The sequence below is a fragment of the Ruditapes philippinarum genome, unplaced genomic scaffold (genome assembly GCF_026571515.1).
Source record: "Ruditapes philippinarum isolate M1 unplaced genomic scaffold, ASM2657151v2 ctg2696_1_1_1_1, whole genome shotgun sequence".
Taxonomy (NCBI): domain Eukaryota; kingdom Metazoa; phylum Mollusca; class Bivalvia; order Venerida; family Veneridae; genus Ruditapes; species Ruditapes philippinarum.
Window position 1 is genome coordinate 123,167 of NW_026855017.1, and position 13,937 is coordinate 137,103.

Sequence of the window (13,937 nt, forward strand, 5' to 3'; positions counted from 1 at the left end):
AAAATTGGCCCTGCCCCAGGGATCATTGATTTTCCTTATATGTATATAGTAAAAACTTTAAAAATCTTCTTTTAAAAAGCCCAAATACATGTAGCTAGAGCTTAGATATTAAGCATGAAACATCTTCTAGTGGGTGTCTACCAAGTTTGTTCAAATGAAAGCCCTGGAGTCAAAATTGGCCCCGCCCCAGGGGGTCATTGTTTTATCCTTTATGTATATAGTAAAAACTTAAAAAATCTTCTCTTAAAAAAAACTAAGAGCTAGAGCTAAGATATTTATCATGAAACATCTTCTAATAGGTGTCTGCCATTATTTTCAAATAAGGGCCCTCTTGGTTAAAATTGACCCTGCCCTGGGATCATTGATTTTCCTTATATGTATAAAGTTAAAACTTAAAAAAAAAAGAGCTAGAGTTTTGATATTAAGCATGAACTATCTTCTAGTGAGTGACTACCAAGTTTTTCAAATAAAAGCCCTGGGGACAAAATTGGCCCTGCCCAGAGGTGGGATCATTGTTTTTCAGTAAAAACTTTAAAAAATCTTCTTACAGCTAGAGCTTAGATATTTATCATGAAACATCTTCAAATGGGTGTCTACCAAGTTTGTTCAAATAAAAGCTTCTGGGTTAAAATTGGCCCCACCCCACTGGGCCTTTATACAAGTGAGCGATTTCAGGGCCATCATGGCCCTCTTGTTATCATTTGCCATATATCCATGTAACAAAAGTGGAGTCTGAAATTCATTATACTGTCTTTTATTCTTGTAAGTATTTTTGTTTCAGATAAAAATGGTCCAAATGAGAATGGCAACTTTGATTGGTCACAACTGACATCTGATAGTGTGTATGTGAATTTTAATGAATTAATAACTGACAAGCCAAGGAAAGTATCCAAAGTAACTTGTGTGTACTTTAATGAGCATTTAGATGTGGCTGTCCTTAAATTTGAGGAATGTCCTTAGCATAACTTCGAAAAATGGTGCTTGACAAAATCTATTTTTACCGAAACCCGCAGAAAGTTACTGTTATAGGGTTTTTGGTAAATCCAGATAATTAATTTAAAGAAACATGTAGACCCATCTTGCGAAGTTTATATCACCAGCAGTAATGAAATTAGATCTGCACATGCATGGCATTTCAAGGTGAAGGACGGGAACTGTAATAGAAAATAATGAAAATGCTTGATAATTTTTGACTATGGATATCAAGGTTATGGGTTGGTGATCAACACAAGATTATTATCTTTTCCTGTTACCTTTGAGGCATGGGGCTTCTGGGGTCACCAATTATCACTCAGGACCGTGCTCAAAATGTTTAACAAGGGTTGGCATACTAACAAAATGGTATGCCAGATTTCTAAATTTTTGAGTTGTCAAAAAGTGACCAGGAGAAATTTCCTTGTGAAATTACAGGTTGAATGTGGAAAACACTGATGAGAGGTTTTATATTTATGAAGATATGCTAGTAAAAAATAAGATTTTGGCAAGAGGATATTTTTGGTGCTAGTGGAGAAGCACAACATCAAGTTAGAAGGGCCCAATTACATATAGTTACCTGGCGAATTTTTATCAAATTAACATTGTTACACTCTCTCTTCTTTTTTTTTCTAATTTTAGAAAAAAAAACAAACTGCGGGAGTAAATTGTTTAATTTACTTTTCGTTTAGGTTTGGATACTCTTGCACTGTAAAGGGGTCATATGGTGACTGTTAAGCTTTTCTGATGGACAAATGCTTTCAAGGTAACCTTTTTTCATGCATTTTTCAGGAAATTTTTGAGAGATTTGCTGTTTATAAAAAATAACATGTGTTTCTCATGGTAATAGTGCATATTAGCAACCAGAGAACTGAAATAACATCCAAGGAGTAAAATAATGTAATTTTTCTCTGGTATGGCTTTCATTACTCAGAGGGCCATTCATCAGTGATTGCCGCCTTGGAAGAGAACTGGAACATTAAAGTTTTCTATAGTATATATAGATTACTCGCCCCAGTGGAATGTTGCATGAAAAAGTGGACACAATAGGCTATATAGTAAAAAGTTTTCAGGAGGTATAATAAAGTCAGATAGTTGCCTTGTCCATTCATTGTAAATGCTTTAGGCTATATTGTTAATTATAATATTCTAAGACATCTGTTTTTATTTTCACCGTAGGGTGAGCGTACAGTCGCCGCTTTGTCCGTCCGTCCGCTATTTTTGTCCGGGACATAACTTTAAAACAACAAGATGATTCAACATGAAAACTTTTAGGTAGATTAGATCCAAATATTGGGGTAGAAGTGCATTGCAAAGGGAACATAACCCTCTGTCTTGCCTAAATTTTTGGGAGTTATTTTTTTGGGCCCCTTTTGTCCATTTTACACTTTTTGAACTTTGTCCGGGGATATAATCATTTTTTACACTTTGAACTTTGTCCGGGTGGTAACTCTTAGAGAAAACCTACTAAGAGATATCAAACTGAAAATTTGTAGGTTAAGATCTCCATTAAGGAGGAAGGCAGTTGCAAAAGAAAACCATAAACTCTGTCTTGGGCCTTATTATTTTGGAGTTATTTGCCCTTTGTTTCATTTTTTACAACTACAAGAGGGTATAACTTACTGTGGGGTTCAAACCAATTCGGGGAGGCATCACGGGTTCAAAACTGGTTCTTGTTTTTAGAAATATGTTCCATAAGTAAAGAACAAAATTTGGTATATTTTAACACACTTTATTGTCCCATAAAAGAAAAACTTTAATATTATTTTGCACATTTTGTATTTTGATGAAAATGGTTGTAAGTACTTGGATAATTAGATTTGTTGAAAGGTAATTATACTTGTAATTGGAGATTGAATTTATAGTCTGTGATAAAGTGCTTTTTCAAATAATTTTTCTCTGTCAGTTATAAAATCATGTATGCTAGAAAAAACTACAAATTTTATTCATATTTGATTGTTTTGCAGTTTTGGTTTAAAGAACTTTTTTTTCTTCAATTTTGAGTGTATAAAAAGCAAAAATAGTAATACTGTATTATTTGTATTTCAATTTTTCATTTACAAATTATGCATTCCCTTGATAAATATATTGAATAGTATACTTTAATGGTTGTTTATTGGGTTGTTGTGATGTTGGGTTGGGGGGGGGCAAAAAAAAAAAAAAATTTTTTTTTAGATTGTAAAATTCTTTAATATACTATAGAGTAAGTGAGCTCCTTTAATTTCTTGCAATTTTAAAACTGCAATTTACATATACATATATATACATTTTCTATGATTAGGGATGAAATCTAATGTTATGATGACCTATGTGTGGTTGAGAAAACTATGAATGTTTCTAAAAAAAATAAAAAGAAGTTAAAAAAATGTTAAGTTTTAATTTTTAAAATTTTATAAATGGTTTTTACTTGAATGAGGTGTACATAATTTGTGGAAGTAGGTCTGTTAATTTGGCTCAGTTTAGCTTTTTGATCACATTATTCATTTTTGATTGTATTATTACTCCTTTATTTACATTTTTGTACATGTTAAAAGATTGTGTTCGATTTTATTAAAGGTACATTAGGCCTCTGAAATAAATTATTTTCTGTAGGAAAGAGCAAATATTTTCTTTAAAATGTTGTCATACCATGTTGTCAGATTCTTATCACATGAAGAAAATAGCCCTGAATGTGATATAATTTGTGATAAAGGAAGCGAAATGTAAACAAACTTATATTTTGACTTCAATACAAAATACTCAATCACTATAAATGTTATTGCCAAAGCATAATATGGCTAAGTATTATTGCCAATGATAATTTTTTTTGAAAAACTGTAACATAACATTAAAAATAAAAAGCTTTAAATTTGAAAAAAGTAAAAATTATACAGTAGTGTTTTTTAGACTTAATGGGCCTTTAAAAGTGATTTTTTTCTCCACATATGATCTCTAAATAGCTGGAAAAAAGACTGCGAAAAAAAGACTGCTACAATGAGGTGCTGTCTGCATCACTCTTCAAGTTTAATCCTTTCCTCACAAAAAAAGGGGGGGGGATAAATAAAGAGATAAAAAAAGAGATTTTGTTAAATTGTTTAGTGAGTATTTTATCTTTTTCCCCAACATTGTAAAAATCTGTTTACATTTGTATAAAAATTGGTCTCATGTATCTTAACCTTTAACCTGCTGTATTCCTATAATGGACTTGTCCAGCTTTGAATTTGGATCAGTCCATTTAAGTTTTAAGGGATTTCATTAGCAAAAAACAAAATTTGAGCTACCAACAGTATAGAGCCTGGTCAGACATCATAAATGAGCAGTCAGGACTGGTTCTTTACTGGGTAGCAGGCGCTAATCACTTACAGTTCCAGTAGGTTAAGAGTTAAGTTATACATGTATGATTTATTGAACCAAAAGAATCATGTGTATAATGTACTATTTATTGACCAAAAAATCATGTGATATTTATTTTTTGTTGATATTAATATTAATTATTGATCTGTTATAACATTGAATTATTAGTATTTCCTAATTTGAAATGATACTTGTTTTTTGGGTTTTTTTGGCTTTCGTTTTGGCTTAACGATCAAATTTTGAATTAGTTTTTAAGTTCTCACTTTTGTTTCAAATGACATTCTCAGAATCAACTGTACATTGGTCACAGAAAGTAAAAATATATTTTGAAAGTGAAATTGTCCACACAAAAAAAATATTTTCCAAAACTGCTAGATCTAGAGCATAAAACATTGTCTAGTTGACAAAGCTTGGTCAACTAAGAATCAAGTAAAATTGATCTTAATTCAGGAGGCATCAGCTTATTTGTCAAAACTTTTAATCTTCTAATAAGAGACTGCAGGGCTAAGTGTTTGAATAATTTAAAGTGTTCAAAGTTGTTGCAATACTGGCATTCAGGTATCTTAAATGGACCTCTACCTTTGGATGATGTTTAAGGTCATTTGGGTCAAGGTCACTGTGTTTAGATTAGATTTTAACTTTTTGTCATTACATTTATTTGATCAAGATTACCAGTCACCCAGGTGAGCAAGATTAGGGACCATAAATGAACTGTTAGTTCTGTTTTAAGGGTAAATCATAGAAAAGGTATATAAAAGCGTTTTGAAAAAAAAAAGATTTAAAGAAATGATTTATTCTGTTTCACTTTAATGTTTTAAGCTTTTAATGTATAAGTATCTCTTTACTGTTTACTTAAATGGTTTATGTTTTAAGTGGTGCAAGTATCCCATGGCAATTGATTTGTCACTGTATGTTTATGTACAGTATGCAACTCTATTTATTTGATATAATATAAAAACATTGGTAATGGGTGCAATAATGGTGCTATTTTTCTCTCATTGTTATTTAATTAAAGCATTTTGTGTTTCCTTATTATATAACATGAAATAACAAATAACATTGGTTCTTTTTTCATATAAGTTGATTTTTTTGGATTTAAATTTGATTACTAGTAGGACTATTATCTATGCAAAATCATTTTAAGTGTGATTCCAATTGAATTAATATGTTATTGTTAAAAAATTTATATATGTATACACAGTGCCATATTTTATATGTGATAATTTGATATAAAGCTTTATGGTTATATATCACATTAAATCAAGTGAATTTGGTTGTGCCTTACAATAATATGATATACACATTATTGTTTACATATAATCTGAATATTTTAGTAGCAGTTTAGTGTTGCAGAGTAATAATTGGATTAACATTTTAACATACACAAAATTTAACATTAAAGCTATTCAGTACTGGCAGTGTTTGAGAATGTAACGAACAAACTGATTACTATTCAGTATTCACCATGTTTACAAATGTGAAGAATATAAAGATTGATGATTTATAAATTACAAAAATGACACTATTGTACATCTGAAATCTGGTCAATATTTTACCATGTGCCAAACACTATGGTATTCAAACTAATCTATGCTTCAGTATTCATAATCTTTTATTAGTCAACAGACAGTCTGATCAACACTTGAGTATTCTTAATTTTTTACAAGGTGACAGACAGACTATTTTTATTAGTGCTTCAGTATTCATTGAATGTTTTACAAGGCAACAGATGAACTGATCAGTGTTCATTATTCATTATGTTTTACAAGGTAATAGACAAACTGAACAATGCTTCAGTATTCATAATTTTTTACAAGTCAACAGACAGTCTGATCAACGCTTCAGTACTCATATTACTGACCTGTGTTTATTATTCATTATGTTTTACAAGGTACAAGACAAACTGATCTATGCTTAAATATTCATAATGTTTTACAAGGCAACAGACAAACTGAACAATGCTTCAGTATTAGGTAAAAGACAAACTGATCAGTGCTTCAGTATTCATATATATTTCTTAAATGTGACAGACAATCTGAACAAAGCTTCAGTATTCATTATGTTTTACAAGGTGACAGACTAATAGAATCTATCATTGGGTTAGATAGAGGATAGGGAAATCCCAACCCGAGGGTGATCGGTTCCATCGGGAACAGCCTTGGCGAGTTCCCGATGGAACCGATTGCCCGAGGTTGGGATTTCCCTATCCTCTATCTAAACCAATGGGTTGATTATTTTTCTCACTCACCTTGAACACACAAATATCAGTGAATCTACTTGCTACGCCCATTACAAAACGTACCTGGTTTTTGAAAAGGGGGCGGGGCTTAGGCGCCTGACTTTCTATGATTAAAAAAGCATTATGTACGTCCGCAAAAAAATTGTTCTGACCAAGTTTATGTGTGAAAAAATTAATGAAAATAAATTCATATGAGACCCCTCATGAAAAAGCAAGGTTATCATGATGAAACACATCGATATTTAAAAACGGAAAGTGCCAAAAAATATAAGTGTTTATAAGGAATTCAGTCCATACTTCAATGGTTGACAAAAAGCGTTTTTCCGTTTGCAAAGATTTTTCTACTTTTTTCGGTTATTTTGGCCGAATATTAATTAAAAATATATCAAAAATGAGATTCGTCATCAAAAAGCTATCGTTATCATAACAAAAAAACATGAATTTTTTTCAGGCAAAGTGTCATAATATTCCGATTTTACGAAGAACGTTTCGTTTATTTTAAAGTGTGCTTATTTTTAGTAACAGATCGTTATTGGAAAGGCGGATCTAGGTAGAGTAGGACTCATTGCAGTGTGAAAGTTAATAATCAATCTATTTTGATTTCCGTAGACAATTTTATTAGATTTGCTACAAAATTTTTAATACATTTTGACCTTTTGACGTTTAATTTTTGTTTAAAATAGGAGTGAATCGCGTATTATTTAGAACTGCTGCACGTTGAGTGTGAAGATAAGCCCATGTGAGATAAGATTTTCCAACACCGCTATTTTTAGTAACATTTAAGGATTTTTCTTTCTCACTAACCAGATAGAAAAATCCTTAAATGTTACTAAAAATAGCGGTGTTGGAAAATCTTATCCTCACATGGGGCTTATCTCACACTCAACGTGCAGCAGTTCTAAATACGCGATTCACTCCTATTTTAACAAAAATTAAACGTCAAAGGTCAAAATGTATTAAAAATTTGTAAGCAAATCTATAAAATGTCTACGGAATCAAAATAGATTGATATTAACTTTCACACTGCAATGAGTCCTACTCTACCTAGATCCGCCCTTTCCAATAACGATCTGTTACTAAAAATAGCACACTTTAAAATAACGAAACGTTCTTCGTAAAATCGGATATTATGACACTTTGCCTGAAAAAACATTCATGTTTTTTGTTATGATAACGATGCTTTTTGATGACGAATCTCATTTTGATATATTTTTAATTAAATATTCGGCCAAAATAACCGAAAAAGTAGAAAAATCTTTGCAAACGGAAAACGCTTTTTTGTCAACCATTGAAGTATGGACTGAATTCCTTATAAACACTTATATTTTGGCACTTTCCGTTTTTAATATCGATGTGTTTCATCATGATAACCTTGCTTTTTCATGAGGGGTCTCATATGAATTTATTTTCATTAAATTTTTCACACATAAACTTGGTCAGAACAATTTTTTTGCGGACGTACATAATGCTTTTTAATCATAGAAAGTCAGGCGCCTAAGCCCCGCCCCCTTTTCAAAACCAGGTACGTTGTAATGGGCGTAGCAAGTAGATTCACTGATATTTGTGTGTTCAGGTGAGTGAGAAAAATAATCAACCATTGGGTTAGATAGAGGATAGGGAAATCCCAACCCTCGGGCAATCGGTTCCATCGGGAACTCGCCAAGGCTCGTTCCCGATGGAACCGATCACCCTCGGGTTGGGATTTCCCTATCCTCTATCTAACCCAATGATAGATTCTATTAATCTGGTTAGTGAGAAAAACTGATCAAACGTTTAGTATTCATAGTGTTTTACAAGATAAAAGACAAACTGATCAATGCTTCAATATTCATATATTTTTTACAAGGTGACAGACAGACTGTTTTTATCCGTGTTCATTATTCATTATGTTTACAAGGTAATAGACAAACTGAACAATGCTTCAGTATTCATAATGTTTTACAAGGTAAACGACAAACTGATCAAAACTTCAGTATTCGTAATGTTTTACAAAGCAACAAACAAACTGATGAGAGCTTTAGTATTCATAACGTTTTACAAGGCAACAAACTGATTAATGCTTTAGTATTCATATTTTTTTTACAAGGCAACAGACAAACTGAACAATGCTTTATTATCAATAAAGTTTTCAACGTTACAGAGAAAGTGATCAATGTTTATGCATTTAAGTTTTAAAAGGCAAAATTATTAGACAAATTGATAAACACTTCAGTTTTCATAATATTTTCAAGGCAGCAGACCTTTAATTAAAATATTCAGAAACATTTTTTTATGGCTGTATTGTTAAATATAGTCTTAAACTGGTCATTTAGGGCTAATTCAATAATTAGACTGCTGAAACAGGCCTTTTGCTTTTAACTGTCTCACCGATTTTGTACAGTAGATCTGTATTGTGAGCATGATTGTAATGTTTATCATTGAACAATAACTTATTATTATGAGCATAATAATTATATACAAATTCCATTCCACAAAATGTCTTTCTAAATTTTTTTAGGATAGATTTTATTTGTTAATGTAATTTAAATATATATTCATAGTAATTTCTGAATTTGCTGTTTGTTTTTATTTTCTGTTGTTTGCATTTTAGAAAAATGAACCATTAGCCTTTATTGGTATAATTGATTGTCCACATGATCCCTTGTCTGTTATCAAACATCAGTAACGGTCAACTGTCCTGAAAGACCTTGATCATACATACTCGTATATATGTACATACAAATTTGCTCTACAGTTTTATTATGTGCCTATTTAAGCAAACTAGCCTTCTTAGACTCTGTCACTCTTTCACCACTTGGTATGTGCATGGAAAGGCATTGGGCATCGGCAAAAGATTTGAAGCTTGGCTGGACTTTATACATGTATGGTTTAGTAAGGTGCTTTTTGTGACTTTAAGAGTGGATGGATTCTCATTAAGCAGACAGACATACAGTCTGCCAGAGCTAAAAAAAAAGATCTTTTGAATCTTGAATTGCAGTACAGTAGATCAACATCACGTTTAGCTATTTCCCGCATCGGAGCTTTCACCTTGGTTCATCTGATTGTACAGTTCATAAGATATCTTCATATCTTAGCGCAAACCAGAGATGACCACTTAAATGGCTGGGCCATTTATTCTTTATTCACATGTATACAAACAAACATCCCCAACAATCAAACATTGCCAACAAATGTATTATAGAAATATTACTGAAGTATATATATATTGTACTTGTCGCTTGTCAAACTACCTCAGGTAGATAATTCCAAATCCATGTAATTGTTTGTGCGTACTTACTCCTTGGATTATCATTGTATATATAGCTAATAGTTTAAACAAGTGGCTGACAGGATAAAAATCGAGTTCCATACATATTTAGTATCATACTGTGAATTACTGAATTCAAAATTTATAGGTCACCTTTTGGTTGATAGTAACATTTAAGGACATGAATGGTGACAAGTCCGGGGTCCGTACTCTCAGTGCCTGAAAGGGCGGATGAACCCTCATTAAGCCTAGAATACATATATGTTGACAGGATAAACGCGAGGCCAAACGTGAAAGCCGAGGGTTACTAATATTTATGTCAGGATGGCTACATTCCGTCAGTTTTTGTAAGACAAATGAGCCGCGCCAAAGCCAACATAATGGGTTTGCGACCAGCATAACTTGGCCAAAAATCATCCAACAGGAAAAACTTGTGTAATATGCGCAAGTACTTGAGGAACAGATCAATCCTGTAAAGTTTCATTGAAATTGCATTAGTGGTAATCATAAGAGTTGTCCGGATAAAAATCATTAAAGGGCCATAACTCTGACAAAAATCATTGAACCGGAAAATGCAGACGATATGCACAACTAGACTTGGTACTGATCATTCCTGTAAAGTTTTAATGAAATTGCACTAGTAGTTTCTGAGGAGCAGTCCGGACAAGTTTTGTGACATTGGATATACATGTATATAGAAGTTATTTTTAGCTCCACTATTCGATAAGAATTAGTAGAGCTATATTGTAGTCACCCGAGCGCCGACGTTGACGTCAGCGTCGGCGTAACCACTTATGTTAAAGTTTTTGTAATACCTCAAATATTTTCAATTATATATATTTTTCATACAGTTTTTAGCTCGACTATTCAATAAGAAGAGCTATTGTAGTCACCCGAGCGTCGGCATCGGCGTTGGCGTCCGCGTCTGCGTAACCACTTATGTTAAAGTCTTTGTAATACCGCAAATATTTTCAAACTCCATTGACATATGGCTTTGAAACTTTGCACACTTGTTCACTATCATGACCCCAACCTGTAGACATGATGAGGTAACTGTATCAAGCATTTTGACAGAATTCTGCCTCTTTTTCGACTTAGAATTTACGTTAAAGTTTTTGTAATACCTCAAATAATTTTATTTTCAAAGTTCATTGACATATGGCTTTCAAACTTTGCACACTTATTTAACATCATGACCCCAATCTGTAGACAGGAGGAGGTAACTGTATCAAGCATTTTGACAGAATTATGCCCCTTTTTCGACTTAGAATTTACATGTACGTTAAAGTTTTTGTAATACCTCAAATATTTTCAAAGTCCATTGACATATGGATTTGAAACTTAATTTGCACACTTGTTCACCATCATGACCCCAAACAGTAGACATGAGGAGGTAACTGTATCAAGCATTTAGACAGAATTATGCCCCTTTTTCGAATTAGAATTTATGTACAAGTCCGATACCACCTCAGATATTTTCATATTCTATTGACATCTGGCCTTGAAACAAGTTGAAATATTATACTCTTCTTTGAGAGTGTAATAGGACTCTCCAAGGCCTATAACTGTAACCACGGATTTAAATTACAAAATTTCAATTAAAGTCCGTGCTGTAACATGGATTTATATAAAAAAATTGCCCTTTTGTAAACTTAGAAAATTTTACATTATCAAGGCTCTTTACTATCGAGCACTAAGAATAGTCGAGCGTTGCTGTCCTACCGACAGCTCTTGTTGTATATATATTCGCGCAAATAATCGTACTTTTGCTCACTTTTGTATAAAAAGTCATTTTCGTATTTTAGGCATATCGGTATTTTCGCGCTTTATCGCTTCATGATTGACCAGTCGAACTCGGCCCGGTACGTTACGATACCGAAATCAACTTGATTTCGGTAAAGTTACCGAAATCAACTTTTCATTACCGAAATCAACTTGTAAAATCACAATTAAGCGTTTTATTATATTTTTTTCTATTATAATCTATTACAATAGGTTTAGTTTGACTTTCATGCAAAAAATCAGTTCGAAATAATTAATAATTATGAAATTAGAAACAAATATCTAAATATCAACAATACTTCCCTGATTTGTCACGAACCGAAATATGTTACCATACAGAAATCGGCTTGTAAAAGTTAAAATAAACATTTTAATAGATCTTGTTTTATTAATTAATATAAAATCATTCAAACTGAACCATAAACAAAAGAAAATAATATTTAATTATAAAAAATGATGATGTTATAGACGGATATGTATATTATATCATGATTACTTCCCTTGTTATTAATGTGTTGCATTACCGAAATCAAATCAGATTTCATTTCAAAGATGAGGACAATCCCTAAATAATTTGCATGAATTTCAGAAGTCTATGAAAAAAATGTATTTAAGTGAGTTTTAAACTTTGAATTCATATCGCATATTTTCAATGTTTAAATTTTCCCTTTAGTCAGATAACATAGCAGCGTATCATCTCTTTGATGTTTCTTAATGATTTCAAAATACAAGATTTAACAAAACTGTGTTAGAAGTTATCCGCCTAATTTAGCTCACTATTAAAATAGTTGAATATAGATGGACACTTTAGAAAGACTTTTTTTTATAGTTTTATAGTATAAATATTTCAGATCTAGCTGGAACATACGATACGTATGTACAGTATAGTACATCCAAGGATCTAGTAAGTTGGTAAAACTATAATGTTATATTAAATAAATTGTCAAAAGATCTGTTTTAATTAACATGTACATTTGTAGGGGTGGTCGCTATACGTTTCCGTAGAAAACATTTCGGTATATGAGACAAGGTGCTTTGATATTATTATAACCAAATTGCATATCAGTTGTTCCAAAAATGTATGCATTATTTTGACGTCCCTGATACTTTATAATATAATAATAACTACATATTCTACTTATTGAAAAAGTTGTTAAGTCATGATTTTATGTTGATCGATTTATAATCATTTTAAATTTCATATCTGTAAACAGCATACATTTATGGAATGACTGATATATATGAATGATGATTTATATGATGGAATAAATGGAACACTTTATACTGGCAAATTTCAATTATGTAATGTTGTAACTTGTACGATATGACATGTTGTGTATTACTGTATTAAGTAAGGTGTGAAGTAATTAAGACAGGGGGTACAGTTGACATACAATGTATGTTAAAGATAAAAGATTATAATGAACCATAGGTTTATTTCGTAATAAACATTTAAATAAATATTATAATAAAGAGTCCCCATAACATATGTTAGCGATTTGTTAATATATAGTTTAACTGTTCAATAAAAGAAAGACACAAACTTTCCAATTTCAAATTTTACCGTCTGATACATTATAACAATGTTTATGGATTTTTTTTAGAGCAGTCGAATTATATATCTGTATTCAAACTCGTAAAACATGAACAAGTACAAAATTTATAATTAGATTTAACTCATATTAAAGAGTATTATATTTTTCAATCATAGTCCGATCATAGCTTTTTAGAGTATGATTTGATTAGAAAATTGTTATGCACGATAATCACGTGCAGGTATATAACATGCTTGTGCTAATGTCTTGTAATAAATGGTTGCTGTACATACATAATTTGTGTACCAAATATCTCTAAACCTGCAATATATTTTATTGCATAATGACTTAAAGTTAATCAACCCCTGTTCGAAAGTTCATTTCATAGGTTAGAGAAAAAATCTTACTTCGTTTATTAATATTGTACCGTGTAAAATGAATATATATCACTTTTTCATATTCATGTTCCATTATTCTATTAATAATCGGTGAAAATGGAAGATGTTTTCTGTTCGTTATAAATATCGACAAGGTCCTTGTACATTAATATAGGCCCGAATAACATTTATTTTATTGTTGTTTCCTTGTCTATGAATGCTTTTATTGTTGTTTCCTTGTCTATGAATGCTTTACACGCATCATTGTTCTTTTATACTCAAATAATGTACAATAATTAAACATAAGTTAACATTTTATTTACGATATCTATTCAGTTGCAACTGAACGCTCTCATCAATGCAGTCGGGTTTTCTTTAATTTCAAAAACATAAATTATCTTAAATAATCACTATTTATGTATTATACATGTATTTTATATACATAATTTAAA

General features: G+C 31.4%; 1 protein-coding gene across 1 annotated transcript in view; it reads left to right on the top strand.

Moving 5' to 3' along the window:
- The window catches only part of LOC132741850 (uncharacterized), a 61,559-nt gene extending 60,599 nt beyond the window's left edge, over positions 1-960 (top strand). Inside the window, exon 12 of the mRNA XM_060730111.1 lies at positions 782-960. Within this exon, the coding sequence (XP_060586094.1) occupies positions 782-960 (179 nt within the window). The remainder of the gene's footprint in view (positions 1-781) is intronic.
- Positions 961-13,937: the final 12,977 nt, after the last annotated feature.